The sequence below is a fragment of the Perca fluviatilis genome, chromosome 24, assembly GCF_010015445.1.
Source record: "Perca fluviatilis chromosome 24, GENO_Pfluv_1.0, whole genome shotgun sequence".
NCBI classification, from domain to species: Eukaryota; Metazoa; Chordata; class Actinopteri; order Perciformes; family Percidae; genus Perca; species Perca fluviatilis.
In genome coordinates, this window is record NC_053135.1 from 12,076,573 (window position 1) to 12,100,494 (window position 23,922).

At 42.8% G+C, this 23,922-nt stretch overlaps 1 protein-coding gene across 10 annotated transcripts in view; it reads left to right on the forward strand.

Moving 5' to 3' along the window:
• LOC120554149 (receptor tyrosine-protein kinase erbB-4-like) overlaps positions 1 to 23,922 on the forward strand; it is a 300,052-nt gene that overhangs the window by 224,184 nt on the left and 51,946 nt on the right. For 9 of the 10 annotated variants that reach the window (XR_005638323.1, XR_005638324.1, XM_039792826.1 and 6 more), the window contains exons 16-20: positions 4,766 to 4,810; positions 8,052 to 8,184; positions 17,024 to 17,146; positions 17,781 to 17,879; positions 20,837 to 21,022. Coding sequence is in view for 8 of the 10 variants with exons in the window: in XM_039792826.1 (XP_039648760.1) it covers positions 4,766 to 4,810; positions 8,052 to 8,184; positions 17,024 to 17,146; positions 17,781 to 17,879; positions 20,837 to 21,022 (586 nt within the window). In the remaining 2 variants the exon portion in view is untranslated. The remainder of the gene's footprint in view (positions 1 to 4,765; positions 4,811 to 8,051; positions 8,185 to 17,023; positions 17,147 to 17,780; positions 17,880 to 20,836; positions 21,023 to 23,922) is intronic. The other variant, XM_039792824.1, reaches the window with a different exon arrangement.

Here is a 23,922-nt window from a genome sequence, read left to right on the forward strand (position 1 = left end):
CTTAATCTTGCGGCCGCTAGATTCCCTGAACCGGTGGGCTTTTGGTCAGGGGCATAATGCACTGACCCTTAAGGCCATGTTGAGTATAGTGCAGATGAACTATGAATTGAAGGGATGGGTGCAGAGAGGCAGTAGCTCGAGGGGAGATACTAAGCCAAAGGGTGGGTGTACGGCGTAAAAAATGTAAGATGAGGAAGGTTGCAAGTGAAAGAGTAGGTGGAAGAGGTGCCTGAGGTTCTATAGAAAACTACATGATGATGCTGGCTGGAACAAAGAGCATCCAAACACAGGAAGTCACAAATCAAAACAGCTGCAGGAGGAAAAGTTTAACCCAAGAGCTCCAAACGGCCATACAATTATTAAAGAATAATTGTCAATTCTGCAGCATCATGCTATACAGTACACAAAATCCAAAAGGTCCAAATGTACCTCATTATAGAGTGCTTCTGTTAGGCCTGTAACAATTCCAAATACTGATGTACAGTTAATAGTCTCAGAAATAATTGAGATTAAATTAAATATAATTGTCTCTTTCAGTCAAATAAAATAAAAAAAATGTATGTATTTATTACTACTTCAAACAAATGAAAGTTTTGAGTGAATTGCGGGATACATCTTTTGGTTATATCACTTTTATTTGACCTAGATCATGTGATACCTCAAGTACACAGCCTATAAAGTAAACTACGCCTGTTTATTATCATAACACATTTTGTCTAACAATTGAAATAATAATAAAAATATAGAGTCCGACCAATAATCACTTATATAATTACAATTTGGCCCATCTAAACAAAATCAACAGTTACTAGCTATACGCCTTAAGACCTTGGCTAATGTTAGCAATTAATTGCAGTTAAACAAAGAAACCGCCATTATGTAAAAATAAATCAACAATTATATAATAATTGTTACAGGCATAGCTACTGTAGCGACAGGACAGTATCGTTCTCGCATGGTAAACGTATTAAATAAATCGACTTATTCTGCTTACACTAGAACAATAAGAAGAAAGCATGCTCTACTTGCTGTCAAAAAACAATGAGGTCTTACAGTATACCCTGATTGGAACTTTACACCAGAAACCATCTAAACCAGAGGTGTCAAACTCAATTTCACTAAGGGAATAGACGATCACACAATAAGGGCCAGACATGTTGAGTTTATATGCTTTTATTTAACAAAAAAAATATTAAAGTCTATTAACTTTGCATTATTGCATGTCTCACATAGCTTTCTCCCATACAGTTTGGTCGACATAAAACCCTTAAAAAGTCAGCAAAAAAGTTTCTTCGTCATCGTAGAATTTAGCAAGTCATGAAAAACAAACATTACATTTAGAGAATTAGCTACCACCCAGCCGACTCACCACAACCTGTTTCACAGCCTGAATATTAAAAACTCTTTGCTTCTGTGGGGAATTCTGAGTCTCAAAGTCTGCAAATCGGTCAAATTCTGCACAGCAATGTTGCATAATTACAGTATGAAAAACAGTTTCTTGATTTTTTTTTTGGGTATGGTGCCCAACTAGTCGGGCCAAAATTTGCTGTGAACCTAAATTAAAATGAAGGGCCGGATAAAAATTTGCAAGGGGCCGGATTTGGCCCCCGGGCCTTGAGTTTGACACATGTGATCTAAACCATTCCAAATCTACCAAAAAAACTCTTTTTTTTCAAGCTAGGCTAGCTATTTCAACCTGTTTCTCTACTTAATGCTAAACTAAGCTAAGCCAACCAACTCCTTGTTGGGGCTTTATATTTAACGGACAGATATGATAATGGTGTCGATCTTCTCATAGCAACAAAGCAAATTTGTATTTACTTTAGTCTTTATTCAGGACACACACACAAAAAAACGGTCCATAGCACAAAAAAAAAAACATAGCAAAATACAAGACAAAACGCATACAATATTTCTCAAACTGTCAAACAATATGCAGTTCCCTAATATGACTTCCAGATTTTCTGACAGCTAAAGTGCAGAACCCAGGGCCTCAGAGACTGCAAAATAAACTTAAATGGTAAATAAACTCACAGCTTAGCCACTAACCGGCTGTCTCTCGCATCTCTCCCTAAACAAATATACTTTTCATGCAGAGGCCAGAGTCTTCAAAAGCATGGAGGCCCCCCTTCTTTACGCACCGACGTGCTCGGGTTTACGTCTCCGTCCTCTCAAGCCTGTCTTTTGAAGTCAGTGTGACTATGACTTTGAACTTGAGCCTCGGCCTTTTAATTTTTCATTATTTTATTTTTTTTACTGAACCTGGGAGCGTACCATCAAGGATACAGAAGGTGGGGTGTGTGAAAAGAGGAGAAAGGTGGGTGAGGAGCTGAGGTGGTGCTTGTCGCTGGTCTCAGCAAACAAAGTTAGAGCGCTGAAACCTAGCAACAGGGCTGGAGATATGATCTGAGGTGGAAAGGGAGTTGTTGTACTCTCTCTCTCTCTCTCTCTCTCTCACACATAGCAGGAGGTCATTTCATTTCACTGCAGCTACCCTCTAAGTGTTGATTATGTCAGTGCAGGAGCTATTTAGGTGGGGGAGAGACAAAGTGAGAAAAGGTAGAAAGAGCAGAGGATAGCTGTGAATTTGATAGATATGTTGTAATTCTTCTCATGACAGCTTTCGCTCACACACACAGACACACACACACACACACACACGCCCGTTTCTGACTCTGTGAACACTAAATCTGTCGTTGGCATGACAACACCTCCATCATGCCTTGTCATTTTAAATCCTGCCCTCCAGCCACAGGGTGCTTTGGATTGGCATCAAGACGGAAGTCAAGTCCGGGTATTTGAGGCCATGAGCCAAAGTGAGACATTACAGAGGTCAAAAGTCAGTGTCAGGAACAGAGCAGCAATGGTGAAGAGTTTGTATCCTGCTACGAGACACTTCAACAGGGCAGACAGTTCAACCAGAAGCCTCATTACGCTGGGGAGTTTAAGGGAATGCACAGAGGGAGAGCTGTGAGGCAAAGGTGAGGTGACAGGGACTGGTGCATGCTGGTGTTTCTAGAAACAACGCAACGTTAGTAATTGTAGTTTGGCCGCCCAATTTGGCCAGCTCATCGACGAGGTTAGCGGTTGGAGCCTCAGCAGTGGCTGTCACACACACACTGCAGCGGTTTAGGGAGCTACTTTGCCCTCATTGCTGCAATTTGCGTAGCACTCTGACTTTTCAGAGTCCAAACCAGGGCTGCACAATATATCGCAAATGTACCCCTATCGCGAACGTTGATATCGAGGTACACGTTCAAGCAAGACTTGCTTGAACTGCAATAAATGATAGCCTATTACATGTGCCATGCATTCACACTCTGCATGTCAAAATATTTGGCCAATCAGATGAAGCCCTGCTGCTCTAGATGCTGACTGAGGTGGCAAAGAGCACGGATGTGAAAATATAGCTCTTGGATTACATGAGGTCTTAGCCAGCAAAGCAGAAAGACATTGAGTGATATCGTCATTGCAATAGTCAACAATTGTATCACGTTTTCCAGATATCTTGCAGCCCCAGTCAAAACTAAGTGATTTCTTAACACACAGACGTGAAACACATATCTGTAGATTCAGTTTGACCTACCCTTTACCTCTGCTGTCCATCACAAACAAACATCCCTAAATCTGCTTAGAAATCATAGAAAAAAAAGACGCTCCTCCATCTAAGTAATCCAGCGATACTATAGTCTGTACATGCATGGGTAAATTGCGAACAGGATCTGCTTAAAGCCTGTATAACTTTACAAAACGTAAAGAAATACAGACTTAAAAATACAAAAGCAGGGCTCACTGCATACATTATGATTCCTAAAGTTTTTCGACTGACAAAAATGTAGCAAATACGTACTGTACAAATATGTACTGTGCCTGCCTCATGATGTTTATTGTCAGACCACTCCTTTGTTCTCCAGGAAGGTAACTATGTGTACACACACACACACACACACACACACACAACATTGGATACAGACACTGATTGCTCGCTAATTAGCTACTTGGTGCACCATTTAATTGACAACAAAGCGACTTTGGAGGAGCCACCGTTGTCACCGATTTAATTCCAAAGTTAGCCTGCTCTCCTAATTTGCTGTGTAATTTGTTGTGTCTTGTGTGCTTGTGCAGCCTGCGCACATACACGCACACACACACACTGAGGAGCATTCAAAAACTGTTCTGCTGTGTCTATCCTGCTGCTCAAAGTCCTCCACTCAAGGAGCTAGAATTAATGAGCAGCCAACAGTCTGCTCTAATCACTTCCTGCTTACCTAAATGCTAAAAACTCCACTTGTCACTGATCGGCGTGTTATTAGCACTATACGTTCCACTGGCTTTGATTGTTGAGCTAGTAAGAAAAAAAGATTCCTTGTATTTGGAATGAGGGGAAGTGATTATGTTAAAGATGCTGAAACACAAGGGGGAAGTCCCTGAATCAGAGTCAGATTGGGGGGAAAAAAAACAGACTTGTTTTTCAAAAGCGAAACAAGAAAATCACAGCACCTTGTTTAGAAAATGCTCCGAGATGACGCGGACATGTTTTCTCAGTCCACAAATCCGTTTAAAATACCTCGTGAAACGCACAAGAACACACAAGAACACTTCTTCCTGTCATATTGACAAATGATCAGTGGTGCTCATGGATTCAATTTTCCACAGGTCCCTGCCCAGTGACAGCTGATTGACGTGGAAGAAAGACAACACGCGGTTTACTCATAACCTGTCCCTGATTTAATGGATGATCTCTGTTGGTTTGTCTGCCCCGCAGGTGCGTCGGGCCAAGACTGCAAGATTGTGTCGGGATGATGGACAGGTAAGGGGATCTCAGGATACATGTTTAATGTAGGATCGGGAGACCACAATCAGATTCTGCCACTACTCGTTAAAGTTCCTCATGATACTCATTATCAAGAGTGCAGTCAGGTTTGTACTTTATAATTAATAGATTGTTAAGGAATGTTTTCTTCTGGTCTAATTTGTGCCACTGTTGGCATGTAATATCTGTCAGTGGAGTGTCATTCTAATTATGAGTGAGAGTAAAAAATGGAACGTTCAGCATATAGCATTCAGCATATGTTCACACAAAAAAAACGCAAAAGTTGAAGCAGATTCAACTTTTGGAGAAACGCAACCTAACATCACCCTGCAGTGGCCAATCATGTACAGTAGATAGATAGATAGATAGATACATACATACATACATACATACATACATACATACATACATACTTACATATTATTGATCCCCAAGGGGAAATTCAAGGTCCCAGTATCTTAAAGATATCACATACAACATACACATACATCATAAACAGGATGATTAAAATAACAAATCCACATGAATAATATGGACAATAAAAGAAAAGATACAAAATAAAAAAGCCACATGAATGTACTAAGGGATGTATAAGCATGAGAGGCTTGCAGTGGCAGGGCAGGGACTGACCCTGCGATTCAGTCTGCATGGTAAGGTGCTCTATGAGAGTGTGTGTCATGGTGGTAGTGCAAATAAGTCTAGACACCAGCGTTAAATAGGGACAATATAAGAGAATAATGTAGACATAAGTAATATAAAAACTATAGCAGTGCAAGGATGAAGTTTAGAAAAAGACAACATTAAATATGGGCATTATAAGGGAATAAAGTAGACCGTAGGATAGACAGAAATCAACAGTCAATATTAGAGGTTTGAAGTAATAGGGTTAGGGTGAGGCGGTGTGAGCGTCCCGTACAATAAACAGGAAACATCACTCCCATTATCGCTGCCACAAGTACATTTTAAAACACTGGGTAAAAAAAAAAAGACGAAACACAAGCGCCCAGGAGTTTCTGTAACAGCTGACTATTTCCTGCAACAAGAAAGAAAGCGCAGTCGCTCCGTCTGTTTTCTTTCTCTTTTTCTCTTGAACTGAAGCTTGACTTCAAGTGCGGTCGGGAAAATTGAGATCTATAAACGATCTGAAAAAAAATAATTGTGAAATATAAAATGTACTCGTGCTACATTGGGGTGTTAAATACCACAACATGACGTCACACAAATGGGCGCTTTAAGTGACACACCCGCCCAATCGCTTTCTTCTGTCTGAAGGCGCCCTTAGAGACCTGAAAGAGATTTTGTGACATGACTTGGACTTCCTTGGTTCCAAACGCCTAAAAAAAGCAGCTGAGGTTACTACATTACTTTACTTCCTCTACTACTACCAGTTGATCTATTATGACAACATTAACAAGCGAAAAAAAATCAATAATAGCCTGAAGATGCAGCAACAACTCTATTAAAAACACCAATAAAATCAAGTGATTTTTACAAATTCCAAAGAATGACACATTTATTACAAGTTAAAGGGGGGGTCTTAATCTCCTTTTAAAGAGAGGGAACAGACGTTAGACCTTTTTATTTTCCTTTGGTAACCTTCTGCTGAGTTTCTATTCCCAAAATAAATAAATAAAAAATATTTTGCTCTTACGGTGGTATTATTCCCCTTGTTGCTTGTCCTTCTGTAAACCCTTTCCTCCTCATTGGAGAAGTCCTTTTTTCTAGTCTCTCACCTCATGCTGTCTCACTCTCTGTTATTTGTCCACTTTCTCTTCCTTTTGCTCCTTTTTCAGATTTTTTTTGTTTTCTTTTTGCTTTTCCCTTCATGTCTTTTAATTTCGCTCCCTATATGATTCTTTCCATTGTTGTTGCTTCTCCTTGTCTCTCCATCCTCCCCTCCCCCCCCGCCCCGCCCCTGTATTTAATCCATTCCAAACCGCTGCATTACTATTCACAACATGGCTGTATATCTAATTATGTCGAAACCCACAGCCTCTTTGTAAATTTCAAGCTCTCCCCCCTTCTTTGGGTTTGTCCCGATCGATATGGCAAAAGCTTTGACACCTTGCTCTACTATAGCTCCATGGTACATGGGTCTTCCATTAGCTGCTAATGGCCTTTACTGCTAATAGAGTTTGGGACTTCACATAGGTAGAAGTGGGTGTTATTTTATTCTGTGTGGCTGTGTTTAAAAAAGAAATAAACAAGAGGGCTGTGAAGATTTTTAGCAAGGAGGTGAAAATGGAATTCACATGGAAGGATTAAGGAAAAGAGACTAATAGAAGGACAGGATTGAGTGGTGGCATAACAGTATACACAAGTGCAAGATGTATTTAAATGGCAAAAGCATTAGCGCCATCGTTAGTGACGAGAAAGAGCTTTTAACGTCCAACCTTTAGGCTTGACTTCAGCAGATTTCCCCCCCAGGAGATTCAGAAGCAATTTGTTAGGGATTGGCACTTTTTTTAGATAGTAGGCGATGAATTAAGCTGGGAAGCACATATCCATTACATCAAAGCAAAAATCCCAAAGTCAATTGCAATGCTGTATGAAATTAAGGATTTTCTAAATTACGCTATAATAGCCTTTCTGCTGTTCCCTTATAGTTCCATATTTAACTTAAAGTGTGTAACTATGGGCAAATACAGACGTTGTGTTAGTTCTTCATTTTCTTTCATTTTATAGTTTCCTGCCTTGTTGTCTCTGCTATTGATTGTAGACCGAAATAAACTTCAATTTCAATGAGCTGTTTCATCCAATTTAGAGATGACCGGCTGAAATATGAGGAAATCCAGTCCAGTGTAGCACAAGCTGCAGCTTCTCCACCAACCCAAGTAATAAGAGCACATACCCTCAGAGACGTTTTCTTCTGACCTGTGAAAATGGAAGCAGCTCTCACCTGGAAATAGCTGTGGGCTCTTGTGCAAAATGAGAGAGGAACGAAAGGGAGGGGTGCAAAATGAAGTGAGCAGAAAGGAGTTGAGGAAGAGGATAGAATTTGTGGGAAGTTGTATAAACTCTCCCCCTCTCACATTTCTCAGCCAATCCAATGCGGGCTGGCCAATCAAGCTGAAGATTCCAGATTGTAAAAGTTAGAGGGTTAAATCTGAAGTGGTGAGAACAGCACGTTGGAGAATTCATCAGCAAAAGCTGAGGTGTGCACTCTTTTTGAAAGTGCCTTTTAGTTCCTTAATGTTTCATCAATGTTAATGTTTCTTCTCTTCCTCCATCTCTACAGGACGCCACTAATAGCAGCTGGCATTATCGGCGGCCTATTTATCATCGTCATTCTGGCGCTCAGCGTGGCCGTTACTGTCCGACGCAAGAGTATCAAGAAGAAGAGGGCCTTGCGGCGCTTCTTGGAGACAGAGGTGAGAGAGTCGAGGTCATAACAGCAACGTGAGAGAGAGGCAGCTATACTGTTTCACTTTTCACTGATACTTTAAGTTTCTTTTTTTGTTTTAAGTTCATTTTCGTCGGAAAATACAGAATGGGAGATTGGAGAATGAATTGTTGCATTTGCAGCAACAGAATAAATTAGTAATAGCTTTGGGGTTAGTAATAGCTTTGGATGAATTACCGCAGTATAATGAATTTTATCGATCGCAAAGAGGAAATTGGGAAAAGCTTCTTTAAAGATGCCTACCTTACTATTAATGTGACTAGAAAAGGAACAAGGCAAAGTTTTGTTTTAAGCGTTTGCTCAATTAAACTAAACAAACAAGCTCAATTTGGTACTCGGATGTGACGTTTGTATAGCCTGACAAGCCACATCAAGATGTGGGGTCTGGGAACTCACCATTGGCAGGGCTCAATCCGAGGGGCGGGATAAACGGTTGTCTTTCAAATTCTCTCTGCACTCATAGCCAACCAGAGCAACGCTAGTCGATAGATTAAACTTTTCCCGTATCCGGTCGGCAGAACTTTGACCACATCTTCCTTTTTTAAGTGCTTAACTCCCAAGTCTTTCAGATTCGCGGCCAAAGCCGATTCGAAAGACCGCTGTTCGCCAGCAGCAGCAGCCATCTTCTTTGTTTTCAAGTAGCAGGGAATTCACGCGGAACTGTCGCAACTCTGCCGTCCTTGTGTTAAGCCCGCCCACCGACCCTATACACGACGTGATTGGCCTGACCAGAATTCATTTTTTTCCAGCTCGCAAGCCAACGGAGAGTTGCTAGACTGACCCTGTCTGCAAATTACATTTGCTGCCGCTAGGGTGCGTCTAGATTTCTAGGCTAACGTTTGTATGTTGTTCTGCTCTAAATGGACTTTTCCATAATCATTTTTAGTTTTTGCTTTTTGGTCTTTGAGTTTGTTAGAAATCCTTTACCTCAAAGTTGCAGTGCACTTTTCCAGATGGATGCCAACCAAACTAGACTCATAAGCAAACCGTGAAACACTGAACCTTGGCTATGGTACTTAGCCAAACCATGCATTGCTCAGAAAGGTTTTTAAAATTATGCTCGGGCCGCCATTGCCCATCGATCTAGCCTTGAAGAGGGTTCATTTCTGGGAAGCATTAGACAGAGCAGCAGACTTTATATTCAAACAAGAAAGTCAAAGATGGAGGTGTAGGTGAGTGCAGGGTTTATGTGTAACTTCATGCTCCGGTCGATCACCTTTGTGCTGCTACAACACTCTCTCCACCTGTATTTCCTGTGTGTGTGTGTGTGTGTGTGTGTGTGTGTGTGTGTGTGTGTGTGTGTGTGTGTGTGTGTGTGTGTGTGTGTGTGTGTGTGTGTGTGTGTGTGTGTGTGTGTGTGTGTGTGTGGCCCGGCAGCGATGTCATCGCTGCAGGTCCGCTGAATGGCCTCGCCTATAGGAGTAGGGCAGGCTGCTTGTCAGTCTGCATTAGTGTAATTTACAGGTAGAGGCAGCAGTGTTATAGACAGCTGTCAGGCTAGGGACGGGAATAGGAGGAGGCCGGGCCATGAGCAGTTTCTGCATCATCCCAGCCACACGCATCCATCTTAATCAAGCGTGCCCTGTTCCGACAGCCTCTTCACTGGAAGGGAAGTCTTCAGTCCGGGCAGATTCGCTAATGTACTGTCACCGAGAAAGGAGAGGCAGGGGAGGATCGGGCCGGAGGGGGATCTCCTTGACCCCTTTTGCATCTCACTGTATAAACTTGTCCTGTGACTGATTTTTGCTCCTTCAGAGCTTGACTCAATACTCCACCAGGAAAACGTGAAAAATAACTGGCCAAGTCAATCCCCCCACCCCCCTATCCTCCAAGGAGACCTAATAGGGTGCAAAAGTAATTAGACACAATAAAATCTTTAAAACGCCTGTGACGGCCTACAGGTTAGACAGACCACTCATTAAGAGTAGGTCATGAGTTCAATCCCCACGACACATTAGCAGCCGTGTTTTAGTGTCCTGAGCGTGACGCTGGACCTGCCCCAGTCTTTGTAGGTCATTCTGTGTAAGAGCATTAGCTGAATGGTGAGGAACTAAGCTGTGGATCAACAGTTGAACGTGTCATTACCTGACCAGCAGGGATGGAAATCTGTCATCTGTAGCCATCATTTGAGCTAACAGAATGAAGGGTTTTAATCTAAAACGCTCTTGCGTATGTGTATTTTGTGAAAATTCAGCAATACAAACATCGAAATTACTTTTGAGTAGTGTCCATATGCCTCAAGTAAGCATAACGTGCACGATTTTGTTGCAAGCACTCATTTTCACAAGGTCTTTGCTCCTTCACTTCTCTCTGGAATTTGAATTCTTCCCTTTAATGTATGAATATGTGCATTCACACCGCATGCATACTTAGCACATACACACAGAAACTCCTCTTTCCCCTGTTTACTTTCCATCTGAACGCTTCTTTCCACTCTCACCTACCCAGCATACTAAAAAACCTGGGCTCCTCGCAGTCTGTATCACACTTTCCACAGGCTCTGTTTTGGCTGATGAAACCGCATGATAGGGTCTGGACGGCTGGCGAATGTGGATTCCCTATTCAAACGAACGATAGAGCAGAGTCTGTGAATGGAGATCAAGCTTGTCTGGATGAGGGATTTGAGGACTGCGAAGGCTCAGGGACTCCCCCCTCTCTCTCCCTATCTGCCGCAGCTTTCTGAAACAGAGAGCTCACCTCTTGTGTCAGACGGGAAAAAGATGCCTCTTGTACGCGCTGTCAAAACGTGATCTGAGCACTCAGCCGGCATTTCCATATCAAGGACATGTGTGAAGGCTGTTGCCTTGCAAAACACACTGCTACTTCATTTCTTTATTGTTTTCTTTGTCTTTTCTTGCATCCTCACTATTCTATTTTCCTTTCTTTGTTCTCCTTTTTTTTTTATCTCTGTATCTCCATTTATCTGTCCGTCTCCGCTCTGAACAGACACTTTATTTTTCCATCTTCTCTCTCACCTTGAACGAAATATAGAGGCTAATATGGAGGAAAAAAAAGCCAGGCTCACACTGCGGTGCCTCCTAAAGTAGCCCTCCATGAAAACAAATTGCTTTGCTCGCAGGGAGCGAACAAACAGCAGAGTCGCCTCACTGTTGCAGCGCGACCCCAGGCCTTGAGCTTTGACCCCAGTCCAATGAAGCACGACTAATGCACTTGGAATCGCCCTCCCTTCCTTCCCCCCCGAGGTCCTCTTCCAGCGGCGTTGTACAGACGTAGGCCATGTGAGTGTTTCAGAACCACAGGCCAGGGACAGCTCTCATGCTGCTTACATGCTCTCCTCTGCTCTCTGACAAGAAGGATTTCAGCGTCAGGGGCAGTCGGACAGCTCCCGTCGTTCGCTCCAGGGCAGGCTGGCTGAACGGAGGCACGGGATGTCGTTCCAAATGCATGTAGTGCAGCCAAGCCCTGTTCAAACGTACTGAACCTCATGTTGAATTTAAGTCAAGATCCCAGTGATTCAAAGGACACCAAATATGTCAAGTTCAATATCACAGAGGTGTGTGGAGAGTAAGGGTGGAAATCACCAGAGGCCTCACGGCATGATATCATTACGATACTTACGTCACAATACGATAATGTTGTCATTTTAAACATATTGCAGTAGTCTGCAATATGCATTGCAATGCATTTACCTTTTTTCCAACTTCAAATTTTTTCCCAATTTCAAATTCTGTCCCCAAAAGGAAACTTTGTCAAACATCTGTTTTATCTAAACAGATTGTTTTGTTCATCTCATTTTATTGCTGCAAAATGGGATTGTCAGGCATACAAACTGACCAACATATAAAAGATTATATATATATATACACACACACACACACACACACACACACACACACACACACACACACACACACACACAGTGACCCCAAACGTTTGACCGTGTGTATATTTGGTAGAAGAAGAAAAAACAATGAAATTATTACTATTAAACATCCATCACAGTTTACAACTGTTTTGCATGCAAGTTTCCCTGTGCAATAATGGGTTGTTTATTACAAACTTGTTTACAGATTATTTACTTAACCACTGATGCCCACCTGGTCCTGTAGTACAGCCAATCAGGAGCCAATCAGGTGTAGGCAGAGTAGAGAATATGCAGTGTTCGGGCTCTCCTGGGCCAGTGCTCTAAACACTTTGTTTTTAGCCATTGGCCCCATGGCTCTACCTCAGGAAAACCGCTTCAGCAAGAAGAAAACATCCACAAGTTAACAGCCATTTGTATTACTGTACTGCCAATTCCAAATGCTTCAGCTCCTAAATTTTAACAGAGAAATATTTTCCACAGAAATGCATGTTTAGTAACTAAGTAGTGCAGTAAAAGACTGCTCTTTAAATGCAGATAGTGGAAGAAAAGTGAGTTCATTGCTGCTGGGATGGGCTCGCTAATACCAAGAGTGAATGTCCTTTGCATACTGATAAGCACGCTCATCTGCTATCATGCGCAAATGGTCTTAATGAGCTCACTCCGTGTCATTGTGGTGTCATAAGTATAGCACAAGAATATTTTACTAGGCCTTTAAGGTTCCCCAAATTCAAGAAGAAAATAAGGTGCTCATTGTTGTATTGTTGGCGCAAATGGTCTTACATACAATTCGTTCAATCCTAATTGTATTGAAACTTACTCTCATGTATTACATCTCCCCTGTGTCCTGCATTGTACATGTTATTTCTTATACAGTAAAATCAAATCTCATGAGCCTGTTTAACATTTACAGTAGGCCATTAGGCCATTCTGACTGCAGAGAGAAATACTTCATTATTTCCCTTTTTTGGTACTTTAACAAGTTCTGTATCTGTAGAATAAATAGGCACGGTGGTCAAAATATTGTAAGTTTGAGATGCACCCAATCATTAAATGGCTTGTTGATTCTCCGGTGAGAGGATTAGTGTCCAGGATTTATGCTAAACTGATGCAACTATCCGTAGAAGAACGAGAGCTGAGCCCTGAGGGGAACGTAATTAATTGGGAGACAGTTTGGGACAACATTTCCCACTGTTCCAAGAACCCAAATCACCAGCAGATCCACTTCAACATATGCAATAGGACATATTGGACTCCTCAGAAAAGATACATCTCTAAAGTCATTGCTACTCCCTTTCGCACGTTCTGTCAACCTGAACAAACTGGAACTTTCCTGCACATGGTCTGGGAGTGTGAACACGTGCATGAGTTTTGGAATGAAACAACATCAATAATATCTGATGTGATAGGATGTCGAATTCCTACTGACCCGATTGTTTTGTTACTTAATGATGGGGATGGGCATCGAGAACCGATTCCTACTCTGAATCGTTTCAAAAATTATGATTCCATCGGAATCGTTTCTTTATTGGAATCGTTTGGAGGATTTGGTTTCAAATCTGATCATGGATTCCAAATTTAACATGTGCAAGTTTTGGTTTCCGTAGCAACCACACGCTTGTTGTGTAGCAGCCGTGGAGCACAGTAAGCGGTGCTCTAGTGTGGCTTTATTTTACATTGAAAAAGCCCCGTCAAACTGCAACCCACTTTTGAATCAAAATAAAACGTTCCTCTTATTTGTGAAATAAGCATGTGACACGTTTCAACTCCACCCCTCAAAGAATCGGAATCGATAATCGATACGAACCGGAATCGAAAGGAAGAATCGGGATTGGAATCAGAATCGTTAAAATCTAAACGATGCCCAACCCTACTTAATGGTGACTCTAAATTACACCTACTTGGGAGACAGAAGAAAATTTGGCTATCCGGATCAACCGCAACTGATTTCAATTACACAACACAACAAATGCATTTCATATGGGTGATATGAATATTAAAGCGTATACCTGAGGGTTCGCAGTGCAACTTCATGTTTGAGGACATTGTTTACTTACTCAACACAGAATAATTGTGAGAATGTATTCCTGCCCGAGGCATGAACATACTGCTTATTTGTCCAATGAAGCATCCAAATCCTCTGCACCGAGCTACTGGCGAGACTCATTTGGCAAAGGCATGGTGCATTATTAGCTGGTAAATAAAGTGGCGCGGTGAGTGTGTGTGAGTGAGAATGAGCTCGAGAGAGTTTAAGAGGCCATGGGTGTGCATCTTATTCAAACAACCTCTCCTGTCCTCCCCTCATCTGTTCAATCTGGCTTTGTCCTAATGAAACAATAACGGCTACAGCCTATCATCATCTGCTCATTGTACTGCTCCGTCACCTCCTCCCCGCGTCTCGTCTCTGCTCTCTCTTTCTGAATCCCTCCGTTTCTCTCTACCTACAGTACAGCGTCACTTCTCTTGTTATTCATGCAGTGTATACACCAAGGCACTGATGCAAATAATGCTCTTTGGCCAAATACCAGGCTGATATGATGGATGTGACCAAAGCATGTCCTTCTTCTTGAAGTAAATAAAGTTCGCAGTTGGTGCTTCTATGTAATTTAATATTTCATGTAATAGAGAGCCTCAACACAATATCCCCGACCACTTAATGGGTCACTTAGCTCGCCCTGGGTCACCTTGCCTTAAAAAGGTATGAGGTCATACAGCAGCCAAATTGATCTTTCACAACCTGGCAACCCACATGTTGTTGTTTGGTATTTAGTTGTTCATTTAAAAGCACATTTATCATAACATTGATGGCATTTTAATCATCAGTATAAATGTGTTGGAGTTAGCTCAACAGCTCAATGGCTAGCTTATTACTTATGTATAAAGTACAGTTGTTAATTAATCATTATTGATACCGGCAGTTACTTATAAGATATCTTTTAAAGTTGGTTTTTATTTATAGCTTTTACCTGTGAATGTTAGAACAGTTTGGGTTATTTCACATGAAATGTTTCTGTTTCTGATTTTAGATTATTTTGCTTTTTTTCACTGCTTTAAAGTGGGTGGTGCTCAATTGGGGGGGGGGAAAGTAGTCTGCACTGTACACCAATCAGAATTCAGCAACATTTGAGTCAAATTTTGAAGTATGGCTTGTTTTTAGAAAGTTGTACCAAGACAGAATCCTTGATATTTATGGCTAAGTTATTTATCAGTTAAGTATATTGAGTATTGGCTACAATGCTCCTCTTTGTCAGTGCTATTTTTCCCTTCTTGTGTAACTTCCTAAATATGCATAGTTCCCTGTGCCTCAGAAATTTTCTAGGAAGGAGTAGAGTGGAAAGAAGGAGGTTTTCACTATTACGCGATCACAGAGTCATGCTCTCACTGCTCCCTCATGTCTTTCACTTCCCTCAGTATTTATCCCCTGCCCTCCTACCACTGCCCGTCTGCCAACTCACTTCCTGCGGTGACATCTCAGCAGGCGTACGCTGCGCCTTCAGGCCCAGCCATAACAACAGCCATTAAACGACATGTCATTGTCGAGCTGCGGGCAATGTCATCCATTCTGCCGACTGGACCGGTGTTGCGATCGCCGGTCCTGTTGTGCTGATGGTTTTATATCACATTAAGTAGGTGCTTGTACGGCTGACCGACTGATATATAGTCTCATTATATTGTTTGATGGCCGTGGTTGAGCTGGGTGATTATGCCGCTGATAAACCGCAGCGAATGAGGGACCTGTATTGGCTCATTAAGACATGTATTGATCAGAAGCATTGACTTCTTGTGGATGTGTGTTTTGTGGTCTGATGTGTGCTTTGTGTGTGTGTGTGTGTGTGTGTGTGTGTGTGTGTGTGTGTGTGTGTGTGTGTGTGTGTGTGTTTTGTGTGTGTGTGTTTGATGTTGATATGAGCGTGAATTTGCATGTGTTGTCAATATTTGTGTATCTGTGTACTGTAAATGTATCTGCATGTGTTAGTGTTGTGAGATGTGCAGTACACATGCCCCGTGTGTGTGTGTGTGTGTGTGTGTGTGTGTGTGTGTGTGTGTGTGTGTGTGTGTGTGTGAGTGTTTTTGTCTGTGCTTCCATCTGTGTGTGTTTGATGTTGATATGACCGTGAATTTGCATGCATTGTCAATATTTGTGTATGTGTGTACTGTACATGTATCTGTATGTGTTAGTGTTGTGAGATGTGCAATACACATCTTCCCACTTTTGTGTGTGTGTGTGTGTGTGTGTGCGTGCGTGCGTGCGTGCGTGCGTGCGTCGCGTCGCGTCGTGTGTGTGTGTGTGTGTGTGTGTGTGTGCGTGCGTGTGTGTGTGTGTGTGTGTGTGTGTGGCACTTCCTTCCCTCTGGCTCAGATCTTTTCACTGCTCGGTTACAGGTGCCAGCTCCTGCTCTTTTATATTTAGTAGCCGAGGCTTTGTTAAGCGGCTAGTGGTGAGGCGGGCGGGTGGCCGGCCAGCTGCTGGGATGCTGTTCAGTGTCAGCTGTTACTGGCACCAGGCAGCTCGGAGGAGGCCTGTCATAACCTTGAATTGGAATTGTTTTGTATGTGCACAGCTGGTGAGCTGCTACTCTTTGTCGGCTGTGATAGCAGCTGACACCAGACTGTGATTTGCTTAGCGGTGGACACACTGCGGTCCACATTGGTGACTGCCAGTTCCGACAGAACTTCACGTTCACACCCCTGAATTATTTGTATTTCCTAAATGCGCATGACTAATCCAAAATCATGACAATCAGGACAAGGCAGTCACTGTTTTTGGCTGCTTATGTATTTGCTTCAAATAAACCTTGACGTTCACCTTGCACTCCTCTTTCCAAGACTCGCTTTCTATTTATTATTTTAAAAGGAAAAGTCTCACCCCGCTGCAGGTTGAAAGCAGTAGCCGAGAGGAATGTTTCTTTACCGTTTTTTGGCTCTGGTTGCCACAAAAATAGGTGACGAGTGGGATAAATGGTCTAAATTTGTGTTTTGTCAGCTGGTGGAACCCCTGACCCCCAGTGGAACGGCCCCTAACCAGGCTCAGCTGCGGATCCTGAAAGAAACTGAGCTGAAGAGAGTCAAGATTCTGGGCTCTGGAGCTTTTGGAACAGTCTACAAGGTCAGTGTGTACATCTGCATTTACAAAGTGCCTGTTGTTGGGCACACAATTCACACACTGCTCTTTCAAATGGGTGGCCTCCGCATTATAAATCAAACATCAGTGATTCAGCTAGATGGCAAAGAACACACTCAAGAAGAGTTTCTTTCAATGCCCTCTTACGAGTAGAACAACCCTGCTTGACGACCTAAACAATGAGAATAAACATTTCCCTTTTGTAACAGTATTTCCTGACAGACACAAGTCTAGGGCGGCTCAAGGACCTGGAACGAAAAGTGCTGTTTGCTTGCCAACTTCGCTGCCCTTGGCAAAATTATTCATATCACCCTGAAACTAAGCAAACCCATTGAATAAATACAGCATTTTCTACCACCAGCTTTAAATTTCTCTCAATTACAGTATCGACGGGATTTTATATCATCTGCATACATAGTGTGACAATCAATGCATAGCCCCATTATGATCCAGAGCTTTTTGCTTTGGCACCATACAGTGAGTAGCAATCTTAGTCTTTTTATTTTAATTTGAGGAATGTTAGCAGTGAAGTAGACGCCGTTAAACACAGGAAGTACCCATCAAAATCATCAGGGCCCCTGCTCTGCCTGCATTTATGGTGATTACTTGTACATTTCAGGGCATCTGGGTCCCAGAAGGTGAGACAGTGAAGATCCCTGTGGCTATTAAAATCCTCAACGAGACCACCGGTCCTAAAGCCAACGTGGAGTTCATGGATGTGAGTATTTATATAGCGACAGTTTGTGTCCATTTTCACCCGTGTGTGTGTGTGTGTGTGTGTGTGTGTGTGTGTGTGTGTGTGTGTGTGTGTGTGTGTTGTGTGCCTGAGCTGTAAAGCCTCAGCCTTGTCACGGAGATGGCCGTGCCTGTCACTTTGTGGGATTGTGCATTCGGCGGTAAACTCTTATGAGAGTACCATCTCAGTCAGAGCCTTGTAATAAAGTGAACTCCACTGTGCTGTACAGCCAGGCATGTATTGAACGAGACTCTATTAAAAAATAGCACTTGTTTATGAGATATGGCTTTATTGGAATCCAGGAGTGATAAGAGGGGAGACGAAGAGGAGGTAGGGAAAAAGCTGCAGAGTTTTCCAGTTCTTCCCACCGTATCTTCTTCACCCCTCTCAACATCCTTCTTTCCCCTCTTCCTTTCTCTTTTACCCCTCTTTCTTTTTCACACACTTAGACTTATCATCAGGTTTTGCAAAAAGATAGTAGTTTATATTCAGTGTCGTTTTGGATGTTTGCCCAACTGTTTAAATCTTTATAGGTGATAAATTGACTGAAAATAAATTGTCAGATTGCTGAGGCTACATGGCTGTGCTTCCACACTCTGTTTCCCTTCATGCCTGATGTTTTCCTCTCTTTTGTCCCTGCATCTTCCTTCCACCTCCATCCTCTACTCCTTTCCCTGCATCTTCCTTCCACCTCCCTCCTTTTCTCCTCTCCTCCTTTCCCTCGCTTCCTCTTCCACTGTTTCTCCCAGCGGGGGTCTCTGTCCATTCAGAGCCAATATGCTCTGTCTGCCGGCTTGTTAAACAGCAATCTAAAGGCAGGCTCACGCCTCGCCACTGGGAAACTAGCCACTGGAGTGCCAGCTCCAAACACACTCTGAAAATCCACACATATAAACACACATAACCAAAAAGGCCACACTTCACAACAAAAGGCTTGCCAGTGGTGGTGGCCTTGCATGTGAGAGCTGCGGGGTGATTTGCTTGTGTTGGCAAATATGCAAATCTGAGTGGGGGAGTTGATTATTTCATGTGAAATGCAAAGGACTAATAGTGCACTAATTTACTGTTAGAATGCATATACTTGCACACACATGCTGGAACATGCACCAGTTTTGCAGGGCTCTGCCACTCTGTCACTGTGTGTGTGTTGTGTGTGTGTGTGTGTGTGTGTGTGTGTGTGTGTGTGTGTGTGTGTGTGTGTGTGTGTGTGTGTGTGTGTTGTGTGTTGTGTGTGTGTGTGTGTGTGTGTGTGTGTGTGTGTGTGTGTGAAAGTGAGCAAGTGAGCTAGATGGGAAAGGAGGGTCAGCTGGCAGTAATGGAGGTCAGCGCTCAGGGAGATGAGAGAGAAACCAAAACACACACAGACTCATGCTCGCTCGCTCACACACACACACACACACACACACACACACACCCAAGCCCTCATGACGTTTGCACCGGGAGTGGAGAGCAAGAGCAAGAGTTTAGCTAGACATAGTTTACGAGTCGCGGGTCTTTTGGGATCACAGCGAGAGAATCAAAGAGCTCTCCTTCTTTCTGTTACACACACAGATGTCCTTCTTTTGCTCTTCCCCTTCCTTCCTCTCTTGACCCCGAGGTGTGAGGTTTACCCGGTGTAGAGGTGGCTGGAGTTGTATAATGTTGAGCAATTGGTGGGCAGGTGGTTTTATGAAGTGGAGATGTAGTGGCGCTACCTTGGGCCAGGAGGCTCTGTTTAAATCAGGGCATTGATGGTGCCAAAAGCCTCTCTATGGCCTATTGCCCCCCTCCTGTTTAGAATAAATCTACTCACACCCACACCGCCACGACTCTCCCTCTAAGCTCATTCTTTAGCACCTAAATTTAAAAAGGCACCTCATCTATCTGTCAGCTGCCCCAGGGGCCAGAGCCTGGATATACACCTCCTCGACCATTTGCTGTATGCAGAGACAGCGAGAGAGAGAGTGTAAAGTGTGTCCTTGAGCATGTGAGCGTGGAGTGTTTTGGAGAGCTGCAAAGAGAGTGTGTCCTAATGTGAGAGTGTGTGAATGAGAGAGCGCGCGAGAGAGGCAATAGGGGATGAGGAGAACGAATGAAGTGAGTGTTTTTAAGCAATGACTCTGAGTGCAGCTTCTGCTCAGCCATAACGCATGTACACGTCTGCCACAAGTTTCAGCCCTCGCCATCATAACACTTCATAACACCACCACACATCCTTCTGCTTGCAGCTCCGCAGCAACAATTACCCAACGTTGACTCCCAACTGTTCAAACCTCTATGTCCATCTGCTGCAGAGAGAGATGAGACAGAAAATGCTACCGTAGCTCATGAAATCAAACACAAAGGGACTCTCTGTATTAGACAGCGCCAGGCATTATTGAATATGCAGCGCTCACATTGCGATATTTCAGTGGTGCAACATTTAAGAACCTCTGTGTTTCATACATGTTAAAATATGGATGAGAAAAGGCTGATGTTTGTGCAGCTTTGAAGAGGGTTTCTGCAGGGTTTTCTTGCACAGTGAGAATACTCAGTGGACAGATGCTGTGCATGCAGATATAGTCATCATGCCGCAAGTCTTAATTTATGCAGCTAACTCCAGAGGTCTTTGGAATACAGCACAGTATTATCCATGGATAATAGATGCATGGACGGACATGAATTCTGCTAAAATAGAGCCTAATACTACCTGATGAGTAGAAAATCTACACCAGTGGCTCCTAACCTTGGAGTCAGGACCCTCAAGGGGTGCCAACAAAAATTACAAAAGTTTAACAACTTCATAAAAACGGTTCATGCAGGTTCTTGTTCCTGTGTCCATAAAAAAAAAAGGTGCATTTCGGCATTTTCAAATATCTTTTGGGCAAACGAAGGAACTACTTTACTGTATTCCCAGCCATGAAATGCAACAGTCTTCTTAGTCCCTCTTTGTCCCCCTCCCCTCCCCCCCTCTCACCTAGGAGGCCCTGATCATGGCCAGCATGGAGCACCCCCACCTGGTGCGTCTGCTGGGCGTGTGCCTGAGCCCCACCATCCAGCTGGTCACCCAGCTCATGCCTCACGGCTGCCTCCTCGACTACGTGCACGAGCACAAGGACAACATCGGATCGCAGCTGCTGCTCAACTGGTGTGTCCAAATCGCCAAGGTAAGAGACCGCAATCAGGTCAAGAGAGGATGGCATCTGGTGCCGCCGCAGCGTTTGTTTGTTACTGCGCTGCGTGTGTTGGCAGGTGTGACGGTTGTAATACATGTCATGGGTTTGTGTTCATGTCGCATTTTTTTCCCAAGCCAGAAAGTGACGGATGGTGACATGTAGAGGCTTGCCAAGTCCAGTGTCGCCCCAAACAAGCTCACATTTTTGCAAAAACATGATATTATTGCACATTCCAAATGCTTATTTATAACAGCTTTCAAAACATTGTTGAACTGCTTTTACAATGTCCCAAATCTGTATGACCTTTAAGTTACTTACTCTATGCAACATGTGTGCAGCGAATTCAGAAAATCCGAGCAGTTTTAGTGTCATTTTACGGACAAATACAGTGTTTGGGTCTATTGTTGTAGACTTTTTTAGCATGAATCTCTTCCAGTTCGCCCTTTGTTGATCCTAATTATCCTCACTGCTTGACACACTGATCATTTTCACAACCCTTCAAAATGACACAATAGGCCACTGACGTTGACAAGCAGACAAGCCTAGTTTGCCTCGAACTCTGTCTGAGAAGCACATCAACACGCATTATTTTTTCTGGGAATGAGTGACGGCGCAAGAAATTAACGAATGATGCGCCCGTTCTCTGCTACACAAACAAAATCTGCACTCAGTATCGTCGAAACAGCCTTATAAGGCTTGAGAATAATTGACTGCCGGGTGAGATTTAACATCTCTGAGTTATAACGTTGGGATGGCAGTAGGGTGCTAGGCTGCTATTACATGCTGTGCAGGCAGACATCTGCTGTGATACAGATGAGTCTTCCCCCATCAGCTCTGGAAGCAGTAGCTGACAAAAGGCTGATTTACCTCTGGCACTGATCAGCCTGATTCGATTTTGGACACTAACTGTTAATATTCTACAATGGTTGATTTTGTGCTCTCCAAGTTTGCCAGTCTGCTATTGTGTATTCTGAAGATGTTTGGTTACTACCTACTGAGGTTTGAATTCCCTGCTTCCAGTGCAGCTATTCCTCCAAGAAGTGTAATTAAAATGGCTGTCAGTTATTTCAAGCCAAGTACTCCATGTATATAGACTGTGTGTGTTGCTTTACGGCCAAAATTGAAGACAAACTGAGCATTTGCAACAGTATGTCAGTTAAACATTAATGGCTATCACAGTGCCACTATATTACTCAGTGTTGGCCATTGCCAAAGTGACAAAGATGAAGCAGCTTCACTTATGCCATTCATGCATAACTTCTTCATGCATCTTGAGTAAATTGGATAGCTACACAATATCACAGAATTTTACGTGTAAATGTAAGCAAGGGTCTATCCCCTGTGATCACGGCAGCTGAAGTGACACGTAAATTAGCCATAGTTCTCCCTGTCACATATAAAGTGCTGGGGAAAGAAACGGCTCCAGGTATAAAAAAAAAAATTATAATAATAAAAAACAATCAGATCCCTGATCAGATAAGCCACTTAAACAGTCTGTGAGGGACCAGTGATCTGATATACAGTAGGTGAGGGAGCAGCAGATTTGCATGTAGCCCCGGAAAACCAAGACAGATGGGATCAGCTATGTGATCTGGCTAACAGAGATGCATGTACATGGCTAATTGTAAACAAATATTTATATTATACAAATATATATTAAAGGTCCCATATTATATCATAAAAAGTGATATTTCAATGTCCTTTTTTATTATAAAGCAGGTTGAGGTGATATATAAATACCGTAAAAACATCAAAACGCTTAATCCACGAAGAAATGCACACAGTGCGTATTCAGAAGCGGTGCCTTTAAACGAGCCGTCAGGACTTCCGTACGTTTGTGATGTCACAACTATGCTATATAAAGGTAGAACGCATCACTACAATGCTGTTACAGTCATTCCCCGGCTGCAATGATGGTGTAAAGACTCCGAGAGCGCAGATGTCGAAGACTCGGAAATGCTGACCAATCAGAGGAGACTGGGCTTTTTTCGGCGCTAATATGGAGCGTTTCCGAAAGACGGTGAATACAGGTATATTCAGACAGACCGTATGAGAAAAAGAATGTGGTTTTTGAACACCATGTAAACATGTCGAAACCCAAATTACATTCGACACTTCTAACAACAAATTGGGCCTTTTTTTCATCACAACAAACATATTTAAACATTTTTAAGTGTAAGGAAACTTGGTCTTAAAAAGTAAACCCAAAATGTGCATGTTTATGAATGACCTGCTGTGCTTAAAAACTTAAAAACTTACTTCAGATAATTTCCTCTTTCTAAACGGCTATTGGAGTTGATTCATACTGGTCATCGTTAAAATGCAAGGTTCTCGTTTCATCTATCTGTGTCAGGAGTGGGAGCTTTGGTTTCATTGGGTGGGGGGATAGTGTGGGAGATCTTAACCCTTTAATCCCCCATGATGGATGATACCCAAAAGCTTGAGGAGCAGGTTACTTAAGCAGGTACTTATTTCCGTAATTGGATTCGATCTCACCTGTGGCAGCAGCCACTGTGACATTTGATTCTGTAACAGGGATTGTGATTGATTGCATTAAGTGATTCCTTTTTGTGACTAGTGTGGATGAAGGTGATTGATTGATTGATTGATTATTTGGAAGTCATAGGCTGATAATTTGTTTTTAATTAAAGTGCTCATATTGTGCTTTTTGGATTTTTCCCTTTCCTTTATTGTGTTATATATCTTTTTTGTGCACGTTATAGGTTTACAAAGTGAAAAAGCCCAAAGTCCCCCCCAAAGGGACTTACCATCTCCATCAGAAAACACTGTTCACAAACTGCTCCAAACAGCTCTATTGTAGTCCAGCCTTTACTTCCGTGACGAACGTGCGTCACTTTGTAACACATGTTATAATGCTCGCCTAGCTGCTA